The sequence below is a fragment of the Hyperolius riggenbachi genome, chromosome 10, assembly GCF_040937935.1.
Source record: "Hyperolius riggenbachi isolate aHypRig1 chromosome 10, aHypRig1.pri, whole genome shotgun sequence".
NCBI lineage: Eukaryota > Metazoa > Chordata > Amphibia > Anura > Hyperoliidae > Hyperolius > Hyperolius riggenbachi.
The window spans coordinates 127,032,059-127,052,904 of NC_090655.1; the positions used below are offsets into that span (position 1 = coordinate 127,032,059).

Here is a 20,846-nt window from a genome sequence, read left to right on the forward strand (position 1 = left end):
GAAATTCCTACAAAAAAAACAGTACTTATCTCCAAGTACATGCAGAAGGCCCTTGGAAGGGTCTTACTTGCAAAAATGTAGTTTGGCCTCTACGGTGCAATGTATGTCAAAGTGGATGGATGTCAGTCACACATGTCACATTCCTGGGGTTGGGGGTCACGAGTTGACAAATTGCATTAAGAGTGATATTGCCTCTGAGGAAGCGACTTCTGGTCATGAGACACGTGTTAGGCAGAGAGTATAGAAAATGTTTTGGAGAAACTGTCATCAAACGGGCAGCACAGTGGCATAGTGGGCAGCAGCACGGTGGCATAGTGGTTAGCTGTCTCACCTTGCAATGCTGGGTCCCTGGTTCGAATCCCAGCCAGGTCAACATCTGCAAGGAGTTTGTTTGTTCTACCCATGTCTGCATGCGTTTCCTCCGGGCAGCCTGGTTTCCTTCCATATTCCAAAAACATACAGATAAGTTAATTGACTTCCCCCTAAATTGACCCTAGACTATGATACATACACTAAACGATATAGACATAAGACTACGGTAAGGATTAGATTGTGAGCCCCTCTGAGGGACAGTTAAGTGATAAGACATTATACTCTGTACAGTGCTGCAGAAGATGTCAGTGCTATATAAATACTAAATAATAATAATCTCCTGCTGTTTCCAATGGACTGACTGACCTGCACTGCTCCTCACATGCCAGCAGCTGCTGCACAGTCCAGTCAAGCACTCCTTTGTAACCCAAACACAACTTATTTCCACTAGATCTTTCACATTCTGCTGTTACTTCTCCCTTACTTCCCTTGCCCATCATAAGTAGCTACAAGTGCTCCTTAGTATTAGGTAGCCAGACATACCCTTAGTATTAAGTAGTTAGAGGTGCCCTGGACTGAAAGGAGATTGATCAGTGGAATGCCAAGAGCCAGGTAAGTAACCTCTCATTTAAACACTGATCAGGACTTTGCAATGCATTGAGAAGGAGGGGGGTGCTCGGGGAATGGAATGAGCAGCCTTTCCATCAACAGGCACCTGTAGGCATGAGCCTACAGTGCCTTATGGTAAATCCAACTTTGCCTCTACTTCTTGGGTGGTGTCTTATGCAGCTTTACCAATGATCTGTTATAATGGTGGCTAGCATACTTGACTGCAGTAGTGAATTTTGAAGAACAAGCACAGGGATTTAGAATATCAGTATAACCATAACCATATTTACTTTTGCATTCTCAAGAGTGGCTACCCACCTGAATATAGCAAGTGTTAAAGACCAAAGGACAAGTGGTCTCCGCAATTCAAACTTTTTTCTTTCTTTCATAACACGCTGGCCGCCAAATATCAATGCAGCATACAGGAGAGAGAAAAAGAAGGACTTGCTCCTGTGAAAGAAGAACATAAAACATTATCCTTAGGGAACAATTGTAGTCCAGACACGATTTCATGCATCTGATATGAATGTTTTTTTCACATTATTAATTTTTCAAACATCCTATGAGTTTACCTAGAATCTGGTGATCCTGTGTTTAAATCTCCTGAAGAAAAATAACTATGAAAAAAATTACAGGATACCTTTTTTGTAAGAGCTCCATGTCCAGGGCCGGATTTCTGGCAAGGCCTCATAGGCCATGGCCTAGGGCACCAGAAATTTAGGGGCGGCTCAGTGAGGGGCAGTAAAGCTGTTTTATGCAGCCATCCCTATCTACAAAGACAGCTTTATCCTTTGAACTCTCTGTCCTGTACTTGTGTCGTCCCTGCAAGACCTGAAAGCTCTATCCTGCAGGTACACATCAGCCTAATTCTCATGGTGACACTTAAAAATCACTTATACAAAGCGATTTTGCTGTGACTTTACTACCCAGAACTAAAATAAGGGAAAAAAAGCAAAATGGCAATCACTGTCCAAATTCTTAGCATTCAATTCAAAAGCACTTTGAAATCACCGGACATTGCCCTTGAAAATGCTGCTGAAATCACCATAAAAAAGCATTTAAGGATTGTGTTTGCTTATTTGCAATTTCTAATGGGCGTCAGCCCAATCCTGAAGTCCTCCTAATTTACCTTACATGCATTTAAAAACAAGCTTGCTGATGGTATATGGCCCACCGGATATAAACTAGCTCTGAACTTTTCAAAACATACTTTTAGGTAATATTCCAACTCCCTATAGGATAGATTATATGGAACTTTGACTTTGGTTCAAGGTCATTTCAAATGTTGATCAGTTTGTCTTCAATTCAAGTTCAAGTTGTTTTTAGTTTGTCATGAACTGTTGTAAAACTGAACATAAGGTGAAAGCAAACTAGTCAAAGGTCTGTGTATCCTAGCCCTAAGGCTGGGTACTGAAAAGAGATATTTCCTGCAGAAAACAATTATTTTGAGTGATAGTATGCTAAAATGTCAGTACAGACATGAACGGTCAGCTCTGCTTCCTGTACTGTATTGGGAGGGTAGGTGCTAAATGCAGAATGCTTCTTAAAGTGGTGGGTGAAATCTTCTGTGGCTGTTCTCAAAACTTCAAAGAATGAAACAGGCACTACAGAGTATGCTTTCATTGGCTTTACAAGAGTATGGTGTATACCATCCCAGTTTAAAGGATGAGCAGTGCAGTCAGGGATTTAAATAACGACAATCATCTAACTACTTCTACTAATGAGGAAAGACAATCTCAGCCCTGTTGCAGGTGCTCATTTATTGTGAATCATTGAGACATACAAGAATGAAATGGCAAAGTAAAACATACCGGGAGGTGGTGGACAATGAGTGATGGGACGAGGGCTATAGCCTAACAACCAATTTGCTCCTGCTGTTTCTTCTTCGGAGGCTGTGTTAGCTGAGACACAGCCTAGGAAGAAGCACTTCCCATCATGATATGGCTATCAAGCTATACCCATACCTCCATAACCTTCCCCTTTCACCGAAGTCTAACCGTAATTCTTTTAATGATCCCTAATTTATTAGTGAAATCATTTTAGCAGTTGGCTACATTCGCTTGTATTTAATCTTGCTGTGTTTTGTTGTGGTACAAATATGAGCCCCGAAACTTAACTACAATGGCTGTACACCAACTGCAATTCGAAAGGGGTCTTTCAGACGGGAGACTAAACTGCAAAGTTGTTGGCAGTTCAGCCTCCTGGCCATGAGCACCATTCGGGTGCCATTAAAATTCAGATACTACCATTTCAAATTAAAATTGTAGTGTCTGTAACACCATTCATGTCAGTGCTTGACACCCTGTAGTGTTACTCAGCAGCAGAAAATCACAAGTCCCTCTGAGCCTGGCCACGCTTAGATGTGGCTCCATGGAGGGGGTGCCTATTTACCACCCCTACCATGTGCTAGCAAGTGCCCTGCAGTTGCATGGCAGCAGATTACAGGAAGTGCATTCCACGCCTTCAGCCTCCCGTGTGAAAAATGCTTATCTATGTGTAACATCAAGAATAACAACAACAATACTAAGTTTAGGCTAATTTATGGAATTGGATCACACAAAATAATCAGCTGGTCCTCTTCCAAGCTGCATAAATTTGCATAACAATAGCATATAATTTGCATCAACTCAAAATAATTAGTGCAGTATGTTATTTACTATCTCTAGTGAGGTCATGTGCATGACACCCTGTTATCTGATTTTTTCATGCAGCAGCTATTTCATTAGCAACTGTAATCAGATTTTTGTTATGAGAAAAAGCTCCAGAAGAACACCTTGTGCTTTTAGAAATGTGTTGCATATATATGTGATGCAAAGCAGGTGTTTGTTTTCCCCAGATTATTTAATGTCTGCCAACCTGATCTTAGCAGCGAAATAACACCCTGTCTCTGCTTTTGCCACATTCATTCTAATCACAGTTGCCTGGAGGACAATAGAATGAGTTTTTTTTTTAATTTTGCTTTGCCAATGTCCACTTGAAGTGCACCCCGAAACGGTGAGCGGGAGCGGACATTGCACTGTCTGCTCCAATGCTCTGTTGTGGTCCAGTGGGTTCCTGGGGCAGATGCGTTTCAACCACAGGCTATATGGGAAAAGCATCCGAACTCCCAGAAAAATCATGGACAGCCCAAGAATGCGGTCTGCGTACCGCAACAGATCCATTGGACACGTGTGAACATCAATTTCGTATGTATAAATTAGGATATACTCATTGTCAGTTTTCCAATTAGATAAAATGGACAAAAAATATTCAGTTTACCACTGTAGTGGGAACGCAGCTTTGTGCTTTCATACTTTGGAGCCCACTCTCCCAGATAAAGATAGGGGCCCTTAATATGGAATTTGCGTACATTAAAAAGGGGCGCTGGGAAAAAAGGGCGCGGGGTTTTAAACGATAAGCATGGATAACGTTTAAAAATGTATTGTACTGTATTTCGTTTAAAATTAATGTTTTATAAAGTTATAAATCATTAAATAATGTGCATTAAATCGGCAATTGTAAAAACGTTAATCTTTCGTTTAAATAGTGAAACGTATAATAACGTTTAAAATTTGTTTTACTAAGTAACCCTCCCTGTACCTACCCCTAACCCCTAGACCCCCCTGTTGATGCCTAAACCTAAGACCCCCCCTGTTGGTGCCTAAGTAACCCTCCCTGTACCTACCCCTAACCCCTAGACCCCCCTGTTAGTGCCTAAACCTAAGACCCCCCTGTTGGTGCCTAAACCTAAGACCCCCCTGTTGGTGCCTAAACCTAAGACCCCCTGTTGGTGCCTAAACCTAAGACCCCCCTGTTGGTGCCTAAACCTAAGACCCCCTGTTGGTGCCTAAACCTAAGACCCTCCCTGGTGGTGCCTAAACCTAAGACCCCCCTGTAGGTGCCTAAACCTAAGACCCCCCTGTTGGTGCCTAAACCTAAGACCCCCCTGTTGGTGCCTAAACCTAAGACCCCCCTGTTGGTGCCTAAACCTAAGACCCCCTGTTGGTGCCTAAACCTAAGACCCTCCCTGGTGGTGCCTAAACCTAAGACCCCCCTGTTGGTGCCTAAACCTAAGACCCCCCTGTTGGTGCCTAAACCTAAGACCCCCCTGTTGGTGCCTAAACCTAAGACCCCCCCTGTTGGTGCCTAAACCTAAGACCCCCCTGTTGGTGCCTAAACCTAAGACCCCCCTGTTGGTGCCTAAACCTAAGACCCCCCTGTGATAAGCATTAATAACGTTTCAAAAACATATTGTGCGTTTTTTTCGTTTAAAAATAATGTAAAAAAAAAATGGTACTGTTTTTCGTTTAAAAATAATGTTTGAAAAAATATTGTACTGTTTTTCGTTTAAAAATAATATTAAAAAATGTATAAATCATTAAATAATGTGTAATCATGAGAAGCAGTAATAAAACATTAAGTCTCCGGGCGCCGCTTTTAAAACGTTATTTTTCTCCGGCGCCCTTTTTTCCTATCGGGCGCCCATTAAACGATATTTATTATGGGAGTGAATGGCGGCGCCCGATGTGTCCACTAGCCTCCTGCGCCCTTTTTTACTGTTACCATGGAACTCTACTCCCCTTGACATACGCCTTCACTATAAAAGCCATACATACACACATCACACCTTCAAAATAATAAGAGATTTGTGAGTTCCCCATATCCATGGATACATGGGAAGCACCCTACTCAGCGACAAGGCCAATCGCTTTCAGAGGTCCCTACAATAGTGGTGGACACTATCATGTCCTACACAAACAATAGGCCAGAAGTCAAAGGAAATGTGGCTTGTGTGAAGACATTTTGGCTCTATACATTCCAAGTTTGCCTTCTTATTACAGAAGGTATTTGTGATTATTCAGATTGGAGTGAGCATATGATGTCACCCACGATGCATCACTGCTGAATATGCAAATCATCCTTTGTTGTCCCTGAAAGCTAAACACACCTTCAGAACCGCTGGAATGCAATGAAGTGTCAGCTTGATAACTGTATAGAGCCACAATAATCCAACATGCATACAGACTGTTTCGGATTGGTTGATCCTCATCAGTGCATGGCATGGATTAATATGGCTCTATGAGGTAAGACTTACAATACCCAAAGTTACAGACTACCCAGCTAGCTCATGGTGAACAAGAAGTGCTTGGAGTATGTAAGGGGCTACAAAAGAACAAAAAGCCCTCTTAGCAAACATAATTTCTTGTTGATCACTTTGTTTTTATGCGTATATACAACATAAGGTTTGATTCCACACAGCTCCTAACAGAAACTGGAGGATAGGATAATCCAATGCATTTCCTTGGGGTGGGGAAAATGGGATTTGCTAAGGCAAGATTCCCTGATATCAGAGTACACATCAGTTATGCAAGTTCTGGGTTGTAACCTGATTGGGGTAAATTAACCTTCTCTCTACTAGTAACCAGAACTGGAGTAAAGAGCAATGCCACAGTATACTTCATTAAACCACACTTCTCTTAATGGGGGGAAAAAAATTAAACTTAAAGCTAATGGGAGACTTTTTTTTTACAGAAACCAGATACTTACCTTAGGAGAGGAAAAGCTCTGGGTCCTATAGAGGCTTCCCTCTCCGCTCCTGGTGCCCTCGAACCAGCACTGGCCTCCCTGTTTAAATCCCCCGCCGTGGGGGACTTCTGAGGTCTTCGGGAGCCGAGTGCTCCCGAAGACAGGCGGCTCCATACTGAGCACACGCAAGAGAGGGCGCCCCCACATGCGCAGTATGGGGCGGCCCATCTTTGGGAGCACTCAGGCTCCTGAAGACTTCTGAAGCCTACCTTCGGCAGCGGAGAGAGCAGTATTTGACTAATTTAGTCAAATAATGCTATGGGTGAGCCAGCGCTGAAACGGGCACTGGGAGAGGAGAGGGAAGGCTGTATAGGACCCAGAGCCTTTCCTCTCCCTAGGTAAGTATCTGGCTTTTTTGTTGTTGTTGTTGTTAAAGGTTCCTATTGACTTTAAACTAGTCCATAAGGTTCATCAATTCACTAAAATCTTGCCTGCTGCAATAACTATGAGGTTATTGGAGTTGTGACACGTTTATTATTCTGTCAAGTGCCCTGTGCAGAAAGAAATAAGAGACCTGTTTTTGCTAAGTTTGTTTTTAAGTATGAAAACTTCATTCTGATTCTGGAATCAATGCCTGGTAAGTCATTGACATAGAATAAGCACAGAAGCAGCAAAAGCTGAAACATCTGCATCCTTGTTCTTGGTAGGCAGGAGTAGATAAATGCATCAACTCTCCTTTTGTTTCACCCCATATTGGTAAATGAAAAATATTGAGGCATTTCTAAATGTAAGTTTAGACACCTGAAATAAGTCAACTTGTTCATAATAACTTTTGCCCGCAGCATGTTTTTGCTTAGTCATAGCTCGTAAAAGTTAGGAAAAGCATTGGCATTTAATTATACACCTCCTAGTCAAACTGCTGGAATCAGAATTGCTGTTGGTTAGTACTGTAAATGGAAGAATGTTGCCCTTTGCTCCAGGAAGTAGCTGCACGCACTCACTGCAAGACTGCATAGTTACATAGCTCAAGAGTTAGAAAAAAGACACATGTCTGTCAGGTTTAGCCTCATATTCTACAAGGTTCTGTCTTATGTGGGTGTGTGTGGTAATTCAGTGACCAAGGAAACATTTTTTATTTTATGGTTGGTTACGCAAAAAGTTTACAATATATAATACTGTTTGTATGCAGTTTGAAAAATGTATAATGTCAAGATTAGGATATTTGACAAAGGTCAACTCAACCATATACATATTTTTGGAAAGAACGTCATGCGTTGTGCATCTTACCTCCTGCCCGCTCCACAGTTTGTGTTGCTAGCCTCTAGCCCCAAACTGTCACAGAGGGATTGGGTTCCAATCCCTCTTCATACTTGACTACAAGGCTTTAAAGGGAACCTGAAGTGAGAGGAGCATTAAGGTTGCCATTTGCATTCTCTTATAAACAATGTCATTTGCATAGTTGTCATGTAGAGCTTTTGGCTGTAGTTATTTTTGAGTCTTACCCTCTGGTGGAGCGCTATAGTCCAGGCCACCCAAAGTCCACAACAGAAAATAAAATCCAATCTATCAGCGCTCACTGTTCAAGTGGTGTAGCACCAGACTACCACATACTCCTTTGATCACAGAAACAACTTTAAAACATAAGACTAAAAAAGCAAATCATAGTGCAGATGTATTAGCCCACTGAGTTCTCCACACACGTGTACCCGCACGGCATGCAGCAGCAAGTCAGCCCAGGGTGTGCAAATCCATCACCAGGATATCAGGGTCAGCCCCCCCCCCCCCCCCCCCCTTTGATTCCCTGCTCATCCGATAGCTCCTTGTAATCAAATATATCAGATTGCTGTTGCTCCCTCTCAGGCGTTCAGTCACACCTCAGCCACAGCCTCTCATGTGTAAAATCAGCGTTTTAATTAACAGGCACTAAAATCATCATATGTACATGAGAAAATCCTTAAAATTGCATATCAATTATATGACTGTCTCCTCAGAAGCGGTACTGGCTGTGGCTGTCCTCAGCTCACTTCCCTGTGTAAGTCCAACATGTCTCCCTTAGCTTCCCGGTTTCATCAGCGAACTGACTCATCAGGGGCTGGAGAGCATACGCTTAGATTTTATAGTACCCAGACATCACTCATTCTGTTATGCATGTCCTGTCCCTATCCTCCGACTTTGTGATGGGCTCTTTTCCCCCCTGGTTCTCTATCTAGCCCACACCGGGAATTTCCTCAGAGTGGTTAAATTATATAAACATTCACCAAATAGATCCCCATCCACAATATACAAATCTGTACCATAGCCGTTTTTCATCTTGTTATGCGCTTTATACTGTACATTGATTTCCTGGCGGATGTGGCTTTATTAGTGGTGTGTATATCCCACCGTGTCTATCATACCACCTTCTCCCTATTTCTAGCAAAATTACCATATTCTATCTATCACCAACTGCGCTTCCACTGAGGCTAGGATGAGGATCCTAGCCTCCGTGGAAGCGCATTGTTAGCACGAAATGGCCGTCAGGCACCAGTCCCCAGCACCCACCGCACCTCCACACTCTACTACAATGGTATGTGAACTTTTATGCAACGATATTTGTGTACTGCATATTGCGCCTCGCTATGGAATAAAGCACCGGCAGTGCCGATAATCCTTCTCACTTTCTTCATTTATGTTCGCGCTAATCAATACATGTATCGACCTTAATAAAAATTGATTCTAAGATATGTCAGAAAAACATACCTACCTATAGTTCTCCACTGAGCTAATCCCATATGTTTACTACTACCGTCAGCATATGTTATATCTTACAATGGGGTGCAATCAGTTATTTACCATACGTGGACCGTGTGTGTTAAGTCACTCTTCACAGCAATCATACCAATAACGATATACTTAGATGCTACTACACCTCCAATCCATGCTAACCACATGTACTAACAATACTCATTTACATATTATCCAGTCTATCCTATCATGTTGTTCTCTAATCATTGGTCAAAAAGCAATTCATATATATATATCTCTGCTCATCCCCTCAGGTTTGAGTTTCCTCAATGTATAGATCCATTTTGTTTCCTTTTAGCTGATTTTCCATTGTTTATGGCAACCCCTCCAGCACGGCTCCAGTTTTTTTTATGGCGCATTCACTCAAACTTGCCAGATTGCTGGCATGTTTTTACTTAAAGTGTCGGGAAACACTATGGCGTCAATTCACCAGAGAGGATTTACTAAGAGAAAAAAGGTAGGTAGTTTATCTCATGAGGTATTTTAACACTCTGGAGTCAATTCACCAGTGTGAGAGGACAGAGAGAAAAATGTTCGATAGCAGGGGATAATGGAGAGATATGCATGAGGAAAGTGTGAGAAAGCAGAGAGTTAGGTAATCGGTATTAATGATTTACATGGGATACTTTTCCTCTCTGTAAGCTTGAAAGTGAAGCATTGTGGGTAGGAGGCGGAGTTTTACCACTACGTGACCAGAGTATTCCCGCCTTTTACTGCTGGATCATATCATAAATCATATCACGAGTGAGTCTAAACTTCTTCACCACCTCTGTCTCAGTAAAATTATCAAGAACTGTTCTCTCGATTAAACAGACCCTCCTCCTGCGCCTTCGTCTCCTCATAATAGAAGCAAGCTCTAAGGCCTAGTGCACACTAGAGCGGTTCGGCTGCGTTTTGCGATCCGCTTGCGGCTGCGGATACGCTTGGGTAATGTATTTCAATGGGCTGGTGCACACCAGAGCGGGAGGCGTTTTGCAGAAACGCATACTCCCGGGCTGCTGCAGATTTTGGATTGCGGAGGCGTTTCTGCCTCAATGTTAAGTATAGGAAAAACGCAAACCGCTCTGAAAAACGGCACTTCAGAGCGGTTTGCCAGGCGGTTTTTGTTACAGTAGCTGTTCAGTAACAGCTTTACTGTAACAATACATGAAATCTACTACACCAAAAACGCTTCACAAAACCGCAAAATGCTAGCTGAAACGCTACAGAAAAATAAGAAAAAGCGTTTCAAAATCTGCTAGCATTTTGCGGATCTGCTAGCGGTTTTTGGTGTGCACCAGGCCTAACAGAGTAAGCTCAAAAGGCTCCATCTTCCACAGCAGCAGCTGCTGTGTGAAAACCACGATATCTCCAGGTTCATTCAGGGGATAAAGAGATGAGAAAATAACGAATGGCCACACCCCCTTTCTTCCCTGGTGAATTGTGATTTGGAGAAAAACTAACTACTAACTATCACTTATTTATCTCATACTTATCTCACATTTATCTCTTGCATTTCTCTCTGTCGATATTTTCCCCTATACTTCTAGAGAATTGCTATTTGGAGATATCACAGGAGGTAAATTACCTCCCAAGAGATAAATAGGTTGGTAACCTCTGGTGAATTGACGCCATTGATTATCTTGCCACTTACTGATTTTATATATATATATATATATATATATATATATATATATATATATGTGTGTGTTTTTTTTTTGTGGGCGTGTAGTTCTAGCCCAGTGGAGAACTATAGGTGAGTACAGCTGGTTTTCTGACATATCTTAGAATTGATTTTTATCAAGATCAATATGTGTATCGATAAGAGTGAATACTGACATCTATGTGCTGTGTGTGGGTTTAACACATTATTTGTAGCCCATGAGACATTGCCCCAATGCACAAAGCTTTTCTGTTAAATTATCTCACCTTATTTTTTAACTCACAATTTACCTCTCCTTAAATTACTTAACTCTTAATTTGCCTCACCTTAACTAACTTAACTTATGGTTTAGCTCTCCTTATCTAACTTAACTCATGGTTTACCTCTCCTTATCTAACTTAACTCATGGTTTAGCTCTCCTTATCTAACATAACTCATGGCTTAGTTCTCCTTATCTAACTTAACTCATGGTTTAGCTCTCCTTATCTAACTTAACTCATGGTTTAGCTCTCCTTATCTAACTTAACTCATGGTTTAGTTCTCCTTATCTAACTTAACTTATGGTTTAGCTCTCCTTGGGCCGTATGCAATTCATTTTTTCACCTGCTTTTTCTCCTAGGTGATAGTTTCAAAATTGTCAATATAATACTCTTTAAACCACCAGCAAGCAAGAAAATACACAAAATTATTTTGATAATACATCTTCACCAACCTTTTGGTACTTTTTCAGTTGCAAAGTGCTGAAAAGTTATTTTAAACAGTTCACCCCCAAGGGTTTTTACCCTAACGGACCAGAGCAATTTTCACCTGTCAGTGCTCCTCCCTTTTATTCCCTAATAACTTTATTACGACTTATCACAAGAAAATGATCTATACCTCGTTTTTTTTCGCCACCAATTAGGCTTTCTGTGGGTAGTACATTTTGCTAAGCATTTTTTTTATTCTAAATGCGTTTTAATGGGAAAAATACAAAAATAATAGAAAGAAAATCATTATCATTAGTTTTAAAATTAAACGTTCTCCTTTGGATAAAACCAACACATTTTATTTGCCCAGTTGTCCCGATTATTCAACAGTTTAAATTATGTCCCTATCACAATGTATGGCGACAATATATTATTTTAAAATATAGGTGTCATTTTTCTGTTGTTTTTTTTTTGTTCTGCCCATAATTACAAGCCCCTATGTAATAAATTAAAATTAATTTTCCCTCATAAAATATAGATTAAAAAAGCTGAGTCCCTAAGGCAACTATTTATTTATTTATTTCAAGCTGATTTTTTTTACAAGTGTTTTTTTTTTTTGGGGGGGGGGGGGGGGGGAGGGTTGGAAGTGTAATTTTATTGATAATGTGTATGTACTTGTATATGTATGTGTTTGTGTGTGTAATATACTTTTTGGCCACAAGATGGGGCTAGTGAACACTCCCGTTATAGGAAGTGATCACTTTTTTCTTTTTACACTTTATTTGATTGTAACAATTTCCTGTTTTGTGAATGGAGGTGGCCGATGTTTACGGTCACGTCCATTCACTCCAGGCATTGTGATTGGGTAGAGGTCCTCCTCCCCAATCACTTAACACGGGATCCCGATGGAAACGTCGGCGCTAGCGGCGCGCACACGTGCGGAGCGACAGCGGGATCGCGCGACGTATTAAAACGTCATGTTGCCGTTAATAGGCTAAAGCATGACGTTTTAATATGTATGCTTGTTGGTAAATGGTTAAATGGAAAATGAAAAAATGATCTCCTAGGAGAAAACTCAGGTGAAAAAGTGAATTGCATATGGCCCCTTATTTGACATAACTCATGGGCCCATATGCAATCACTTTTTCACCTGAGTTTTCTCCTAGGAGATAATTTTTCATCTTTGATTTAAAATAACATTCCAGCACTTTTCAACTAAAATAATACCAAAAAGTAGCTGAAAAAGTGCTATCAATATTATTTTGAGTATTTTCTTGCTTTCTGGTGGCTTCAAAGGCATTTTATTGACAAGTTTAAAATTATCACCTGGGAGAAAACTCAGGTGAAAAGGGAATTGCATATGGGCCAGGGTCTCTCTCTCCTTATCTACATCTCATTAATCATCTCTCCTTATTTGTTTATCTCAGGCATTAGCACTTCTTACAGAAAAATAAGCAACCTTTGTGAATCAACCCCATTGTCAAATACTGTATATTGCGCAATTGATATGGTAATACTGAGGATGTAGGCGGTTATGTAATTACAGTGCACAACAAAATATGATAGGAATGCTCTGTGTGCGAGATCGTCCTGGTTGTATACACCACATTCCAAATTATTATGCAAATTATATTTCCCTCTGATTTTCCTAAATAGTGGATGCAAGTGGCAGTCAGCATCATCTTTTAGTCATCAACCATTAGACCATAATTCAAATGTTACTGAACAAACCTTCTTATGACAACAACATTTTTTCAAAAATAAAAAAACATAAAATGCAGTGTTCCAAATTATTACGCACAACAAAGTTTTAAAACATTTATAGCCGGAAAGATCTGAAAATGGTCATTTATTGAATATGCAGCATTAGGAGGTCATATTTACTATAATCAAACACTATTTCAATCAAAGACATGTAACAGACCAAGTTAGGTATTAACATCCATTGAACTTGTTTTTTTTTTAGAGTTTCTGCTTGAATTTCATTGCAGGATGTCAGGTGCTGCTGTTTGGATGTACACTTCCTCCCACCCTCATATATCTTTTGCTTCAGCATCCTCCAAAGGTTCTCACTATGATGGAGGTCAGGGAAGGATAAGGGCCACACTAAGAGTTTCTCTTCTCTTATACGGATAGCAGCCTATGATGTAGAGGTATTCCTTGCAGCATGAGCTCGTGCATTGTCATGCATGAAGATGATTTTGTCATGGAAAGTACGGCGGTATGATAGATGCGGTGGGAGATACACCGCAAATACAGCCGCAGCCACCAGGAAAGCAATGTCTAAAGCTCATAACATGATGAAAAAGGGCTATGGTACAGATTCTTATACTTGGTCAGAGTAGAAGTGGATCTATTTGATGAATGTTTAACGTCTCTGATGAAATTCACGGTCAGGGCTAGATAGAGAGCCAGAGGGGAAAAGAGCTAATCACAAAGCAGGGTGATAGGAGTGGGACATGTATAACAGACCGAGTGACGTCTGGGTACTATAAAATCTAAGCGCATGCTCTCCAGCCCCTGATTAGTCAGTAAGGGAGACACGCTGGACTTACACAGGGAAGTGAACTGAGGACAGCAACCTCTGCTCCCCCGATTTCTATTCCACTGATTCAGAAGCTAATGGAGACCTGGACAGATGCCCCAGAGTAATGTCATCACTGGAACTTCCGGAGACATCCATGTAAGTATAATGGGGGGGGGGGGGCTCTTCATTGCTAGATAGGACAAACAAGAGGAAGGCCCAAATACCTTTTTAGTACTTGGTCAGATGAGGAAATGATGTCATACTTATTTGTGTAATATCTTATTATGTGTACTTCCCTTGCTATGCTCAGAAAAGGATATTGTATAGATAAGGCGAGAAAAACAGAAGTGAAACCAGGATAAACCTTTAGTGTATCAGGGTCTATGTTACACTTTGCACAATAGAATATGGCTACCAGGCTATTTGTACTTTTTTAGTAGATTAATATGGGTATATCATTCATTTTCAATCTGAAATGAATATTCATCTCTTTGCTTATGCGTGCCAGACTATGCTTTCACACCCTACTTCATCCACCCACAGTTTCCTTGTGTGATGTAATCGTTCAATCATCACACTGATCACACTGTGGCTTATGGTTTATAAGCTGAATGAATGAGTTTAGTTTCAGTAACAGGAGTATATTATTTCTCTCTGCATAGATAATGGGAATATTTCATGGGAATAATCAAGGCATTAAAGGAGTTTCCACTTTAACAAGGTAGAGTGAGTTCACTCCACGGGTGCCTAAACAGATGGTATTGTCCTTTCAGGACCTCACCAATGAGGCCTTGTCAAATGTCATAGACGTTTAGCAAGATGCAGATTCCAGAATTCCATTCCACTTAACTCGAGGCAAGACACAGAGCAACCAATCAGCTAAAATAAAAGCCATCAACTGACTGGTTGTTCATGGATTCACCTTTCCACTTCCTTTCCCACAGTATACACCTGAGCCAGTGATCCTCAACCAATTATGGATGTCCACATGACAATCATTTTTTTAGTGTTATGATATGCAGAGGTCAAACAAAACCAGTAGTATGTGTACCTAAGAGGGTGCAACCAACTGGCTCAGTGCTTGTTAAAGAGAACCCGAGGTGTCTTTAAAGAATGCTATCTGCATACAGAGGCTGGATCTGCCTATACAGCCCAGCCTCTGTTGCTATCCCAAACCCCCCTAAGGTCCCCCTGCACTCTGCAATCCCTCATAAATCACAGCCGTGTTGTGAGGCTGTGTTTACATCTGTAGTGTCAGTCTCGGCTGCTCCCCCGCCTCCTGCATAGCTCCGGTCCCTGCCCCCGTCCCTTCCCTCCAATCAGTAGGGAGGGAAGTAATGCAGGCGGGGACTGGAGTTCTGCAGGAGGCGGGGAGAGCAGCAGACTGACACTATAGAGATAAACACAGCCATCTCTGACAAGCTGTTTGTCAGCAGCGTGGCTGTGATTTATGAGGGATTGCAGAGTGCAGGGGGACCTTAGGGGGGTTTGGGATAGCAACAGAGGCTGGGCTGTATAGGCAGATCCAGCCTCTGTATGCACATAATATTCTTCAAACCCACCTCGGGTTCTTTTTAAAGTAAATTCATATTAGCCACTTCTGTTCAATAACAAATTACATATAAAAGTGATCCAAATTTATTTCAATATTCCATCAAAAATAAGGACTCATTCACACCTAGGGTGTTTTTGCCTTTTTCAAGCGCCTGCGATTTTGAAAATCACTCAAAAAAGCTTGTGCAATGATTCCCTATGAGAGAGTTCACATCTGAGCGGTTTGTTTCCGATCTGCTCAGCAAAGCGCTGCCTGTACCATTTTCTGAGCGTTTTTGTTCAATGGAAGGTATAGGGAAATCGTAAAGCGTTTGAAAAAGCGATTTGTATAGCGATTTCCCCAGCGCTTTTAAGAATAAATACATTGTATTTATTCTTTTCCAGGTCAAAGAGTTCACTTGCTGACTTGCGTCAGGAAGTGAAAAAACAAATTGCTCTGCAAAAGCGCTTTGAAAACTTCTTTATACAAAATCACAGTGCGCAGCTAAGCTCCAGGAGGAGGAAAAAAACATACAAAAAAATGAAAATCACTGCCGTCATCGATTTCGATTTTAGATGTGAACAAAGCCTAAATGAAATTATTATGAAAATAATCATTATGGTCCACTGGTTTTAATTATGAACAGATCCTTAAAGAGACTCCGTAACAAAAATTGCATCCTGTTTTTTATCATCCTACAAGTTCCAAAAGCTATTCTAATGTGTTCTGGCTTACTGCAGCACTTTCTGCTATCACAGTCTCTAATAAATCAATGTATCTTTCCCCTGTCAGACTTGTCGGCCTTAGTCTGGAAGGCTGCCAAGTTCTTCAGTGTTGTGGTTCTGCTATGAACTCCCCCTTCCAGGCCCCTCTATGCACACTGCCTGTGTATTATTTAGATTAGGGCAGCTTCTCTCTTATCTTTTACAAGCTGGATAAATCGTCCTCTGAGCTGGCTGGGCTTTCACATACTGAGGAAATTGAGACTAGGGCAAAGCTGTTTGCAGGAAGAAAAGAGCAGCCTGAAACTTCAGTGCATGAGAGATGCAGGGGGAAAGAAACACACAAATGATCTCTTGAGATTCAAAAGGAAGGGTGTATACAGCCTGCTTGTGTATGGATGTATTTTCTATGTGTGGACATACTGTACATCAACCTACTTCCTGTTTTGGTGGCCATTTTGTTTGTTTATAAACAAACTTTTTAAAACTGTTTTTAACCACTTTTAATGCGGCGGGGAGCGGCGAAATTGTGACAGAGGGTAATAGGAGATGTTCCCTAACGCACTAGTATGTTTACTTTTTTGCGATTTTAACAATACAGATTCTCTTTAAAGAGGAGCTGTCATCCATACTATCTCAGAAAAACAACAACACATATATAAGTAGATAAATACTTACTCTACTTACATAACACACTGTCCACGTTTTTATTTTAGTGATTATTTTACAGTGAAAAAAGAGAAAATCCTTAGCATTTCCCATTTTAACTGTGGCTATTTTGAAGCCAATGCTGATGTCATTTCCTCCCTTACTCTCCTCTGCCTGATTGTGCCCTTCACTGTAGAACGTGCATTGTCTCAGCATGAGACATCGAGGGATGAACAGAGGTGTGGGAGGGGAAAACAGGAGGGAAAGATGGTTCAGACAATCAGGCTGCATTAGTTAAGTCTGAGGGGAAGTAGAAAAGCAAAACAGAACAACCCAGCATGCCCTGAAACTTCCTCTTTGTGTACCAAGTTTTGTGTGTACCAAATAAGAGTCAGGTAAACTGGGGAATGATCATTCATAAACAAGAAAAGTAATAGTGAATTTAACTTTTGGATTGCCTGGTTAGCATCCTTAATACTTATTTACCAGATAAAAATAAATAATTGATTTTTGATTTTATGCCCGACAGTTACACTTTAAAGCAAATCTGAAGTTAAATAAAAAAAGAAAATTGTTAAATTCAGTAGAGGGAAGTCTCTGGTTTACCCCCTTTTGGCCTTCTGGGACCCTCTTGTTCTTCAAGTCCATGCGAGTACTGCACAGTAGTACAGCGGTCATGCACAGAGGAAAAAGTCATGCACGAGCGGTTTCGTACTATTGCTCAGGCACAGCCTGTATTCCCACATGCACAGGAAGTCCATGCTTGTACATAGAGGGGAGCTCGGCCACCAGCAACATATTCATCAATTTTGTCTAATGGCCCATTCTCACGGGCTACAATTGCGCGCGTGTTGCGGCGACAGGTCGCCCGTGAGTATGCGATGTTGCACGCGCGTGCACCCCGAACCGTCGCTCATCGCTGATGTCGCCAGGCGATTGACGTGGTCAATTGCCTGGCGACAGTCGCCGCCGCAACTCCGCCGCAACTGTCGCTAGTCCGCGTGGGTATGCGGACTAGCGACAGCAACGAGAAGTAAATACCTTGGGCTTCCGGCGGGGGGAGGAGCAACAGCGACAGCTTCCGCCACATCAGTTGCCAGGTCCCTCCGCCGTGTGTATGCGGAGGGACCTGGCGATGAGCTGTCGCTGGCCTGTCGCGCACACGCTCCCGTGTGCTAGCGACAGGCCACAAATGTGCCTCGTGAGTATGAGGCATAATACAGTAATGGGCCGAGAGAGGCTCCAGCCTCAGGGCGCAGTGTAGGAGTGCACAACTCATTCAGCTATCATTCCCCTATTGTGTTTGAAATATAGATAAATAAGAAAAAGGGGATACATGGCAGTAACTGCGCCTCTTATGCTGGGCATACACGGCTCCTGGGATGGCTCGATTGATAATATCCGACGTGTTCGATACCCCGCCGGATCGATAGTGTGCTCGATACCGGCGGGGAGAACAATAGAAGAAACGAGTGGCTGATTAGCAGCCGCACGTGCGGACGAGCGGGGATGCACCGGAATCGAGCCTGCGGCTCGATCCAGCGCATAATCGCTGCCGTGTATGCCCGGCATTAGTCTAATAGCAATCAGTGTGTGATGGCTGGGGTTCGGAGGGATGAGGGGGAGGGGGTGCACTTTGGTGTATCAGCCTTGGGTGCTGGAGGACCTTGTCCCAGCTCTAGTCTAATATGTTTAGAGGGAACTAGCAGGTTGGAGAAGCAGATCTCTCCAGAGGCTTTGCGCAACTGTGGTTAAAGTGAACCTCCGGACTAAAAATCTACTCAGCAGAACTGAAAAGGCTTGGTGTTTCTTTAACAGTTTCACAGCATCAGAACTTTGTTTTTCTTACCAAAGCATCATTTTTAGCTGCATTTTTAGCTGAGCTCCACCCATCAAAGAAAAAAAAACCCGGGCTTTTTTTCCCTAAAGCTGTGCAGAGCATGATGGAATTTCCTATGTTGTTAACCACGTTGCCTAGCAACTGGGAGAGGTGCTCAGGACACAGGACAGTTGGAACTGTGTCTCATGCACCCTATCACCTCCTTTCAACCAAAAAGATGGCTGCCATCATGAAATCAAACATTTGACCGTTCTTTTAAAACAGTGTGGGTAAGAGATTATATTACCTATCTATTTTAATTAACATAACTAATGTAACTTAAAGGGATACTGTAGGGGGGTCGGGGGAAAATGAGTTGAAGTTATCTGGGGCTTCTAATGGTCCCCCGCAGGCATCATGTGCCTGCGCAGCCACTCACCGATGCTCCGGCCCCGCCTCCGGTTCATTTCTGGAGTTTTCAGACTTTAAAGTCTGAAAACCACTGCACCTGAGTTGTCGTGTCCTCGCTTCCCCTGATGTCACCAGGAGCGCACAGCGCAGGCACAGACCATACTGGGCCTGCGCAGTACGCTCCTGGTGCCATCAGCGGGCCCCGGATAACAACTCATTTTCCCCTGACCCCCCTACAGTGTCCCTTAAATGACAGTATATTTGTTTAGGCTGGAGTTCCTCTTTAAGTATCTTTTTTTTCTTTATCTGCCTCCAGGCACTTTTTAAAGAGAACCTGTAGTGAAAATAACATAATAAATAAAATTGATAATTTTTTACAATATAAATGTATAGATTATTTATTCAGTTATTTGCCCATTGTAAAATCTTTCCTCACCCGATTTACATTCTGAAATGTATCACTGGTGGTGACCTGGTTCTGCCGGGTGATCTGTATGGAATGTTTGTTTACTGAGAGTTCTATGCACAAAGGGAGATATTGCTCACTTAGCAGTTGGAAAAAGTTTTTTTTTTCCCCACAATGCAATGCAAGATCCTTGTCATGACATCGCTCTCTGGGAAGTGTTTCACCACAATATCAGCCACACAGAGTCACCCCCCCCCCCCCCCCCCCCCCATGATCTATTTGAGAAAAGCTAAAGATTCCTCATGGGGCAAAGGGGGCATCAGTAACTGATTGGAATGAAGTGCAATCCTGCATTAAAGTTCCTCTTTAAGTGACCTAGAGTCAAACTGATCCACTCAGTGTGGTACTTGGAAATCCCTGTCTTTTATAAAGAACAAAGCTGACAATCTGCGGTAGGGAATTTAGCATCATAGGGACAGCTCAACCGATTCTCCAGCAGTTCTTCCATCACACCTGCATTGTGTGATAACAGTAGCATTATCAGACAACACGTGTGCAGCATAAGGGGCCATCACCACTGCAAGTTATATGGAAATGCATAGAACAATTGTCAAGCATGATGCTTAGAAACGTATCTCAAAGTAACTTTCATTCATAATGGCTGCATTACTGATATTCTCCTGCATTTTGCCTTTGCTTAAAGCATGAAGTTTTATGAAAATTCCATTACTGCACCAGGCAACTTATCTACAATCTACAAGAGGTGAAGCCAGAAATAAAGATGTACAGTTTGTAAGTGATACAGATCTCAATGAGTGCAGTAACAGGAGAACTGCATGAAATTCTATGACAAAGTCTATTCTTTTTTCTGCCAAGCCTTTTCTTATAACTCACCAGTTCTCCTGCATCCACTGGATGGCTTCTTGGACATCAAATCGTTTCTCAAATTCATATTCCTGCAAGAGGATCACCGAAAGGTTGTGCTCCCCCATTATCTCCTGTCAGGCTGAGCCTGTACCTCTGCTGTGCCGTCTGTTGAATGAGAGAGGACTCGCTATAGAAAAGCCTGCTTAACCAGTATCACAATAGTGATACTCCACCCCTTACACACTACAGCCTACACCTGCCTATGGCATGATGTGAGCTTCCCAGCCCTTAAAGAGATAAGCTAAAATAGCAACGTAATGCATCAACAGCAATGCTTAAAGTCCAACGCCCATCCATACGGTTAAGATATCAGT

At 42.0% G+C, this 20,846-nt stretch overlaps 1 protein-coding gene across 1 annotated transcript in view; it reads right to left on the bottom strand.

Annotated features, from left to right (window-relative positions):
• Positions 1 to 20,646, bottom strand: part of ELOVL3 (ELOVL fatty acid elongase 3) — a 37,201-nt gene extending 16,555 nt beyond the window's left edge. Inside the window, exons 1-2 of the mRNA XM_068257948.1 lie at positions 20,500 to 20,646; positions 1,240 to 1,371 (exon numbers count right to left, since the gene is read on the bottom strand). Coding sequence (XP_068114049.1) covers positions 1,240 to 1,371; positions 20,500 to 20,597 — 230 coding nt within the window. The 5' untranslated portion in view covers positions 20,598 to 20,646. The remainder of the gene's footprint in view (positions 1 to 1,239; positions 1,372 to 20,499) is intronic.
• Between the last annotated feature and the right edge of the window lie 200 nt (positions 20,647 to 20,846).